Consider the following 9,722-nt stretch of genomic DNA (forward strand, 5'->3'; position numbering starts at 1 on the left):
TGTTATTTAAAAGTTTTTAATACAAAAACAAATTCACATAAGGAATATGGCATCTTCATTGAACATAAAGGCATTAGACCAGGAGAAGGTAGGGGGTATATTAACAACGCTTATAAATAAAAGCTAAACTCGTTCCAAAGCTTCCAGCATTATAATGCTGTTCCCTCGAATTACCTGACAATCAAAAAAAAAATCCAGTTAAGGTTATAAATTACGGTTTAATAAAGGAACACATTCTAAAAAGTCAAATAGTAAGAAAAAGCCCAAAGCAATACAAGTAGTATTCTATCATCCGTTCAAAACCTGACATTATCAATGTTACCATCAAAATCAAGTACAGAAATAATCTAAAGAAGCTACTGTCATACAACTGTAATATCCAAACATAAGGAGTAAACACACAAATACACACTGCTGGGCTTATTCGCAATTAACTTTGATAAATGCAGCATGCTGTACTGTGGTTTATGTAGCCATGCACTTGGGAATACTAGTAGTTATTTTATCTGACTTCCACAGAAGCCAATAGTTTGATAATAGGCTGTTCAGATCCCACTTAGTTACTCACACAGAGAAGGACCATACATTATACGTTGCAGCTGAGTAAAAGACTTACCACCATTCCAATGTTATTTTGGTGGTCACCTGTGGACTCATCTAATACAAGGTTCATAAATGGGTCAAAGCCACGTAGAATCCCCTGGACGTGTCTCCCGCCATTTAACCTCACTGAGGAATGAAAAGAAAGTATCAAAATCTAAACAGATGCTTCACAGCGATTGGGAAATGCAGTTCGTATGATTAATCCCAATGTCTTTATTCACTGTCTCACGGATTCCAAAGTGAGATGTAATAAAGACATTTGGATTTATAAATACAGGAGTACTGGTCCAAATTCTATATAATAATGTTATTTTAATTGAATGCTGCTGCACACAGCATTCATTTATGTGTATTTAAATATATTTATAAATACAGGAGTGCTGGTCCTATGTTTAAATAAACATAAATGAATGCTGTATGCAACAGCATTCAATTAAAATAACAGTATTATCTAGAATTAGGACCTCTTGTATTTATAAAAATTCAGGTTGCACCAGGTCATTTGCCACAACTGGTAAAAATAATACTTAAAGGGCATGTAAAGGCTAAAATAGAATAAGGCCAGAAATGCTGTATTTTGTATACTAAATATAAACATGAACTTACTGCACCACAAGCCTAATTAAACAAATAATTTATGCTTTCAAAGTTGGCTACAGGGGGTCCCCATCTTGTAACTTTGTTAAACATCTTTGCAAGACTAAGACTGTGCACATGCTCAGTGTGGTCTGGGCTGCTTAGGGATCATCATAAACAAAGCTGCTTGAGTTCTGCATGGCTGGGAAGTAAGGTGGGGGCTCCCCCTGCTGTTCATAAGTATGATTGTTTCCCTGCTCAGCAGTTAGGGACCATCTGACAATTCCTATCCACAGCAGTAAATGAAGGGAGAATTTCACTGCATACAGTCAGGTTTCTTATAAAAACACATTTTTTAATTAAAGTATATTGGAGATAGGTTTCTTTTTCATTAAAGAAAGTAAAAATTGGATTTTATTTTTTTGCCTTTTCATGCCCTTTAAAGGGGATGTAAAGGCAAAAAAATAAAACCCAATCCAATATACATTAATTAAAAAATGTGCACAGTTTTTATAAGAAACCTGAGTGTATGCAGTGAGATTCCCCCTTCATTTACTTGCTCTGACTGCTGAGGACAGGAAACTTCAGACGGGCCCTTACTGCTCTGCAGGGAAAAGAATCACACTTCAAACAACAGGAGGGGGGGGGAGCCTCACCTTACTTCCCAGAACTCAAGCAGCTTTGTTTGTTTCCCTATAAAGCAGCCGGCGACTGTGTAGAGATTTGTATCCGCAGACCCAGTGCAGTCTGTATATTCTGATCATTAATCAGTCTTGCTGTATTGGCTTCTGGAAGATATTGTTTGATTTATGACGATCCCTAAGCAGCCCAGACCACAATGAGCATGTGCACAGTCTTAGTCTTGCAAAGTGTTTAACACAGTTACAAGATGGTGACTCCCTGTAGCCAACTTTGAAAACATAAATCATTTGTTAAATTAGGCTACTGGTGCAGTAAGCTCATGTTTAGTATACAAAATACAGAATTTCTAGCATTATTGTATTTTAGACTTTAGTTTCCCTTTAATGCAAATATTATAGTAATATTATTACCATAATTAATATTAACATAGAAATATAGGAAGGCCTATGTGAGACGTGTGCGCAGCAACCTTGGCGATATATATATTTTTTATACAGGAAAGTAGATTGAAAAAGCTTTAAATACTTACAAGACAGTTTTTTGTCCATGAACCTAAAGGAGAAATTAGACAGAATTTAAATAAGTCATACTTGAGAGGCCATTACTACTATAACTGCCAGATTTCAATTTATTCATAAAAACATTGAACAAAAAGAATCAGTTGTTTTTACTGTGCTCAGATAACTAGAGGGATCCATGATAAGTCACCAGTAAACGGGGTTGCCAGATTGGCGGGTTTCTAGCCAAATCGGGCTAGGTTTAAAGATTAGTGGCGGGTTTTAAAAGTCCAAACCAGCCAATATACAGATTTGGGCTAGTTTTTTAAGTTGCCGTGGGTTTGGACTTTCAAAACCCTCCCAATTTTTTTAATGCAAATTAAGCGTGCAAGCCTGCTGCTGGGGGGCAGTGAGCAGAGCAGCACCTGCCTGGATGTCTTCTGCTGTGTTTGGTATGTCAATTCATATATATGTAAATAAATATAGAAATCTGTCCCAACTTGCAGGGAAATTGTAAAAATGTCCTCTTTAATGTAGAAAAATGTATGGAAAATTCCAGACACTTAAAGGACCAGTAACATCAAATTTTTTTTTAAAAAAACCACCAAAACAAATTACACTTTAAAATCGCAAAGTCTTGATTAAGAAATAACTTAACAAAACTCTGCTTCCCCTCCTCTTCAGAAAAGGCGACAGGGCGACCATCCATCCTGCGGCGCTTGATTTCTCCTCCCTGGCTATTCACTGACAGTATGTGAAGGAGTGTGGGCTGGGAAGAGGAACAAGGGACACTAAGCAGCAGCAGTAGCCGCTAGCCATCTCTCCGGGGGAAGAAGCTCATGCCTTGGCCAGTGGGAGCGATATCCGAGGGGCCGACTAATCCAATGGAGAGTCACAGGCGCTGTAACAGATACTGAGGAATTAAAGGACTAATAACATCCCAGGGGCCCCTCCAGACACTGTGCAGACACGGGAGAATGTGCAGCCTGCCGGGGGGGGGGGGGGGCGAGGCCGAACCGGTGCGGCTACCTCCTCCTCCTGCGCTACTGCTCAGTGTCCCTTGTTCCTCTTTCCAGCCCACGCGCCTTCACGCGCTGTCAGTGAATAGGGAGGAGAAATCAAGCGCTGCATGATGAATGGTCGCCCTGTCGCCTTTTCTGAAGAGGAGGGGAAGCGGAGTTTCGCCAAGTTATTTCTTTATTAAGGCTTTGCAATTTTAAAGTTGAATCTGTTTTGGTGTTTTTTTTTCTGTTGTATACGAACAAATTTTTAAAAAAAAAAAAAAAAAATAGTTAGTATACAACAAAAAAATAAAACCAACTAATTTTTTAACATTTTTTTTTTGATGTTATTGATGTGATAACCTTATTGTTTTACTTTATACACTAATGCCCTTTTTTAGTGGACAAATTGGGCTACTTTTAAAATGGCTTTTGGGCAAGGTTTTTGATAGGTTTTGAAATATAAAAGTGCCTGTAAAGTGCTGTTTTAGGGGCAAGGAAGGATATAAAGTGATGGTAGAGACCAGGTACAGTTCTAACACATTGTTACAATATAAATGAATGAGATGAAAGTGAGGGGAGGACTGGCCAGACATGGGGTGAATATGATGTAGTTGCACAACGTGAATCCATTATATTATATAGACAAACAGTGGGTGAGGAGTAAGGACACAACTTCCTATTTAGGCAGCTCCACATCGGCCGAATTTGCCCAACGGAAACGGCATCTCTCTAACGTGTAGGTCTCCAGAGAGCAGGATGTGACGTTGCCTCCAGTTATCTGGATCTCAAGAATGTAACGGCACTACTGGACACAATGGAGCCTGCGTGTTTCAGCTGCACAGGGAATAAATATGTTCCCCGAATTTAGCCTGAGACCGACCCTCCAAACAGACCCGAGCCCCACCGGCCATTCCTTACTTCTTCAACTCGGGCGGGTGTGCTTTACTCATTTTCCTCCCTCGTGCAAAAAACACCGGCTACTACCTCAGTCGCCTTAGAGTGACGCAATGACGCTTGTACGTGCCGACGTCCCCCCCACTGTAACTATGACGACCACCAAAGACTACAAAGGAGGCCTATATCAGACATCTTTAGTTGGGCTGGAAGTTACATTCCACATCAAATATTAAAATGTGTAACGAACATTGCAACGTCGGATACGTGTCAGATATGTCACTGCTTATGCAGGTTGTTTACCCAAGCATGGTGGGAGTGGGACTAGGAGAGCAATGTTGAGTAGTCGGGCAGCTATAGACGTGTGCCAGAAAACAACATGGCTGTTCTTGAGTTCAGTTGGCGTAAGGGCAAGGTCGCAGAGGAAGTTTGTGTAAGGGCGGAAGTGTTTGTGTAAGGGCGGAAGAGAGGCGCATTGCCCTTGGAGCGCACGCTTGTCAGAAATGGCAGAGGAACATCAGAACCGGCTGCAAAATGCAATAGACTTTATGGTGAAAAGCCTGGAAAGGGACAATATTAGGAAAATGCAGGTAAGAGAAATAAAATGTACCGAGACGCTGCAAATTTTCTCTTGAAAGGGCACGTGAGGATCTGTGCGAAGTGCACAGTGGTACTAGTGACATTATTACTAAATGTCAGCAATAGAACAAACGCACTGTGCTTGTATACAGCAAAAAGAGACTGGGATTTACCACTTATACTGTACAGACCAGTTATCTGGAAGAATGCACCAATCTCTGCAAACTTAAACAACAAGTAAAGTCTAGAATAATCATAAACATCTGGTTAACTAGTATAATCCATGCACCACAAGGGAAGGTGGACAAATCCTCTGGACATACCTAATACCCTTCAATTACAGACCAGTCATCCTACTGCTGCTGTGCTCGTGAAATACATAAACCCCCTTAAGTACAATCAAACCTGTAAACTATTGTTGGATACATTAGAAGACCACAGTGGCAGTGTTCAAGGTTCTATGTTTCCATATAACTCTTTGTCAGAAACCTTGAATAGCGGGCTGGCACCACTCCGGAACACCAAAATCAGCATATTGTATTTATATATTTATATAAAATTTTTCTTCCATTATGTATATGCATTGTACAAAAAAAAAAATGCTTATGCAGAAATAGCTAGTTGTACTTTAAAAGCTTTTTATTAATGAGCCACTAGGGGCAATGGCATACAGCTATCTGCTGATTGACTATGACTCCTCCCATGACACAACAACTATTGGCTCTTTTTTTCCTTTAAATACTGTGTATGTACCAGAAGTAAGTTTAAAGGAACAGTAACACCAAAAAATGAAAGTACTTTAAAGTAATGAAAATATCATGTAATGTTGCCCTGCACTGGTAAAACTGATCTTTTTGCTTCAGAAACACTACTTTAGTTCATATAAACAAGCTGCTGTGTAGCAATGGCGGAAATTGAAAAACGGCTATATGGCACAGGTTAACTAATGGATAACAGATAACACCATTAGACAGACAGAGCTTATTTGCTATCTGCTGCAAATAACCTGAGCCTTTTCTCCTTTGAATGGCTGCCCCCACAGCAGCTTATTTATATAAACAATAGTAGTGTTTCTTAAGCAAACACACCAGTTTTACCAGTGCAGGGCAACACTGCATTATATTTTCATTACTTTAAAACAATTTTATTTTTTGACGTTACTGTTCCTTTAAGCCTATGATTAAGTGTCCTTGCGGGACACGAAACGTGTCAGGCTTTTATTTTTTATACATGATGTAAATAAAGACTTTTTATACTATTTCACCAAAAAAAAATACTCCTGGATTCTACTGACTGACTGATTTTTGGTGCTCCGGAGCGGTGCATGCCGGTTATTCAAGGTTTCTGTGTGTCTCTCCCCTTTGCTGAAGGTCTGGGGCATGAGCAGCCGGACCCATTGTGGAAAGCAGTAAGCTTGGCTTTTCACTTATGATATCCATGCTTCCTATGGTTTTCATTTCAACTCTTTGACTGTGCTGCACAATTGTTTACATGACCGTGCATGGACTAGATCAAATAAGATAAAAGTAGACTCCTGCATGGGTCCAATTTATGAAAAACTTGGACTTGCATACCCCTAACCAGAAGTGTTGTAGCTGCAAGCATCATCAAAAGAGAGCAGGGCACATATGAAACCCACGACTTGACACGCACACGTAATTACCCTCATCGACAGGTTACCCACCCCGCAACAGGACTCTAGCTAGAAGGTTTAGTCAGACCGCAAGAAAAAAAAATGTAAGCTGAAAGGGGATGAAAAGCAAACACTAATATTGTGCCCAATAAAAGAAATGGCCAGACAATATATTTACAAATAACTTTAAAAGTAGCACCTCTGTGGGAATTTAAAAAATGATGCTGTTACTTAGGCAGCAACGATTTTCTGGTTTCAAAAGGGGCGTAAACTGCTGTGTGTGCGAAGTGGAGATACTCTGCACCGTTCTATTCAAGCTAACGTTTTGTCATAATTGTTGGCAATTTGATTAACCTTTGGAACAGATTTTGCAACCAAACATGGCAAGTACATTGGCCAAATGTGCAATAATATATTGTTTAAAGCAGTGCTAGAAAGCTTCTGTTGTGGGTCATACAAAGATCTGAGCTAAAGAGCAGGATGGAGGCCATTATTATTTCTATTATTTTCAGGTCTACTTTAGACCACTTTAAATGCATGTGGTTGTTAACTTTCATATTGCCAGGGCATGAAATATCTTGTGTGTAGTCACTAGTGCATAAATAATCCAAACATGTTTACTGTAACAGCAATGATGCCCTGGCAGTGGGCCCCCAATATTTACACCTTTACAGCAGGGAGGCAGACGTAGAAGAGCAGACTCTGCAGGTTGGAAGCAGAGGCATTAATACATAGCATAGGAATTAAATAGAAAATTAACCCCCATTTTTGACTTTCGCTCATTCACTTGTGCTTGAGTAGCCCTACTCCAGATTTGAAACATTTTGGTGACATTTTTACACAGTACAAATTGTTAATCTTTCACATCTAATTTATTTATATATGTTTGTAGCTGTATATGTTTGTAGGCACCTTTCATGAATAGCTGCATTTTTGATGGTGATGGTACCCTGATAGTGAATCTGTAACCAGCAGTTCTTTGCAGGGGAAGATGTTCCGGTGCAGCGCGCAGTGTTGTGAAGACAATGGTGCCTCCATGCAGCAGGTGCATCACTGTATCGAACAATGTCACGCGCCTCTGGCTCAAGCACAGAGCCTGGTCTCAACCGAGCTGGCAAGGTTTCAGGTGAGTAGCACAGATCTTCCATAAATGGAGCATTTTCTTCCCTTGTTTACACCTCTCTCACTGGCTGAGTGACAACTATAGACATCACGTGCTGTAATGTTACAAATATCCGTTACAGTTATAATTTTGCATTGAGGACACAGTGATAGTATACAGGCCAGCGGTAGGATGAAAACAGAAATGAAAAGGAGAGTCCTATAAGAAGGCACAGCAAGATGGAAAGTTTTTTATCCAGAGTAATGATATAGCTCAAGAATCATTCTTCAATATATCATATTGCCACTAGAGGGACACAGTTTTTTTTTTTAATTAAAAAAAAAAAAAAAAGAAAATCGCAGGACAATGTGATTATATATACAGTACAAGCCCTTAGAGATCACTAAACCACTAAATAAAAACACTGTATTTCATCGTCTGGGAAAAACCAGAAGTTTTTGCTTTCTAAACAAATGTTGTTTCTGCTACCTCCTATTTCTTAACAACCGGATATTAATAATGCAGCCATACCACTTCTATCTCCTACAGGACCGTCTTGCCCGCTGCACCATGCACTGCAATGATAAAGCTAAAGATTCCTTTGACTCTGGGAGCAAAGAGGCCCAGGTGAAAGCCCAGCTGGAGGGCTGTGTCATTAAATGTGCAGAGGAGCACATGAACCTCATTCCCAGTATGACCAAGAAGCTAAAGGATGCCTTGTCTCAGGCTGACAAATAACTTTTTCCAGGATATGTAGGAAGAGGCAGTTCTGCTAGAGGCATCCCAACAGTCTTTGGTGCTGCAGGAGAGCATCATGGAGCCCTAACTTGGCACAGGAGCTCTGTGAATCGATTGGAGGTGGCACCAGTTGAACAGTGGAACAAGAACGTTTCCTACGAAAACCAGCTGGACTACCTTACTAGCAAAGCAAGATGACTGCATAATAAAGAAGCTGTCATAGCGGACTTCTCATACTGTCCATGGCCTATGTTGTCTAAAAAAAAAAAATACAAACGAGTGATTTGTACTTTTCTGTCATTATTAAATTGCACCCTGAACCTTTTATTTCTTGTTAATGCATTACAATCGAATTTCATGTGGGGCACATTTACATGATTTCTGGAGAGAGCTGTGAAGGGAAGCTTGTGCCAGTACTGTTGCCGTAATGCCAAGCCTGAAAGTGATTTTACTTTGGTATAGCCACATGAAAACCTTCTCGCACTATAGGGGTTCTCCATCCAAAACCGGATTGTTTTTGCAAAAGGAAAGAAAATAGTATTTACATGTCCCTATCTATTCTCTTGCTTTGACTCTTGAAATAATGTACTGTAGTAGAATTCAGTTCTCTTCCATGTGTGTTAGTCAGCTGGCTTCTGCTGCGTAGTTTTAGGAGTCAGAACCAGTGATGCAGAGAATGTTAGTAGTAGCCAGGCAGACACTGCTTATAGTCTCGGTTATATTTACAAGTAACTTTATTCCTAACGTTTATTGGTAAGTTGTTTGAAAATTAGTTTTAGCTCCCAGTGCCTAGATAAAACCAATATTAAAGAAAATTGGATTTTCTTCAAATAAATAAGCCCTGGTCATGGTATATTTTATAGTACAGGTATAGGATCTGTTATCCAGAATGCTCGGGGCCTCTTTTTTTCTCCGGATAACAGATCTTTCGGTAATTTGGATCTTTCGGTAGCTTAAGTCTACTAGAAAATGTAAACATTAAATAAACCCAGTAGGCTGTTCTGCCTCCAATAAGGATTAAAGGACAAGGAAAGGCAAAAAAAAAATCCCATTTTTATTTTCTTTAATGAAAAACAAACCAATCTCCAATATACTTTAATTTAAAAATGTGTACCATTTTTATAAGAAACCTGACTGTATGCAGTGAAATTCTCCCTTCATTTATGAACAGCAGGGGGAGCCCCCACCTTACTTCCCAGCCATGCAGAACTCAAGCAGCTTTGTTTATGACGATGTATCAGCTTTGTTTATGACGATAAAGGTTCCCTTACCTGTACCACAACTCCACAATATATATAAATCAGTTTGTGGCGTTCCAGTGTAGATGTTTCTATAAAGTATATATCAGTTTACCTACAGTTACCTTCCTCCCATAGACTCCATTTTAATCAAATAATTATAATTTTTAAAAATTATTTCCTTTTTCTCTGTAATAATAAAACAGTACCTTGTAC

At 39.4% G+C, this 9,722-nt stretch overlaps 2 protein-coding genes across 4 annotated transcripts; one reads left to right on the forward strand and one right to left on the reverse strand.

Moving 5' to 3' along the window:
• snrpg.L (small nuclear ribonucleoprotein polypeptide G L homeolog) lies at positions 1–4,422 on the reverse strand. 2 transcript variants are annotated; one of them, XM_018253396.2, is made up of 4 exons: positions 4,241–4,422; positions 2,351–2,373; positions 617–729; positions 1–174 (listed from the first exon to the last, which is right to left on the reverse strand). In XM_018253396.2, exons 1-4 carry the CDS (start codon positions 4,270–4,272, stop codon positions 124–126), a joined length of 219 nt encoding a protein of 72 aa, XP_018108885.1. In that variant the 5' UTR covers positions 4,273–4,422; the 3' UTR covers positions 1–123. The 2 variants fall into 2 exon arrangements, with proteins under 2 accessions (XP_018108885.1, XP_018108886.1); XM_018253397.2 differs by lacking the exon at positions 4,241–4,422 and adding an exon at positions 4,000–4,130.
• A 151-nt stretch (positions 4,423–4,573) lies between these two features.
• Positions 4,574–8,593, forward strand: fam136a.L (family with sequence similarity 136 member A L homeolog). 2 transcript variants are annotated; one of them, XM_018253395.2, is made up of 3 exons: positions 4,574–4,806; positions 7,414–7,554; positions 8,080–8,593. In XM_018253395.2, exons 1-3 carry the CDS (start codon positions 4,720–4,722, stop codon positions 8,266–8,268), a joined length of 417 nt encoding a protein of 138 aa, XP_018108884.1. In that variant the 5' UTR covers positions 4,574–4,719; the 3' UTR covers positions 8,269–8,593. The 2 variants fall into 2 exon arrangements, with proteins under 2 accessions (XP_018108884.1, XP_041442884.1); XM_041586950.1 differs by having other exon boundaries at positions 4,643–4,806; positions 7,321–7,554.
• Positions 8,594–9,722: the final 1,129 nt, after the last annotated feature.

This window comes from Xenopus laevis, chromosome 3L, assembly GCF_017654675.1.
Source record: "Xenopus laevis strain J_2021 chromosome 3L, Xenopus_laevis_v10.1, whole genome shotgun sequence".
Taxonomy (NCBI): domain Eukaryota; kingdom Metazoa; phylum Chordata; class Amphibia; order Anura; family Pipidae; genus Xenopus; species Xenopus laevis.

Coding starts and splice junctions, on each gene's coding strand:
- snrpg.L (XM_018253396.2), bottom strand. CDS start 4,272: ATGAGTAAAGCACACCCGCCCGAGTTGAAGAA. Junction 730..2,350: donor CATGGACAAAAAACTGTCTT/GTAAGTATTTAA, acceptor TTCATTCCTCAG/TGAGGTTAAATGGCGGGAGA. Junction 175..616: donor AAAATAACATTGGAATGGTG/GTAAGTCTTTTA, acceptor TTTGATTGTCAG/GTAATTCGAGGGAACAGCAT.
- fam136a.L (XM_018253395.2), top strand. CDS start 4,720: ATGGCAGAGGAACATCAGAACCGGCTGCAAAATGCAATAGACTTTATG. Junction 4,807..7,413: donor ACAATATTAGGAAAATGCAG/GTAAGAGAAATA, acceptor AGTTCTTTGCAG/GGGAAGATGTTCCGGTGCAG. Junction 7,555..8,079: donor CCGAGCTGGCAAGGTTTCAG/GTGAGTAGCACA, acceptor TATCTCCTACAG/GACCGTCTTGCCCGCTGCAC.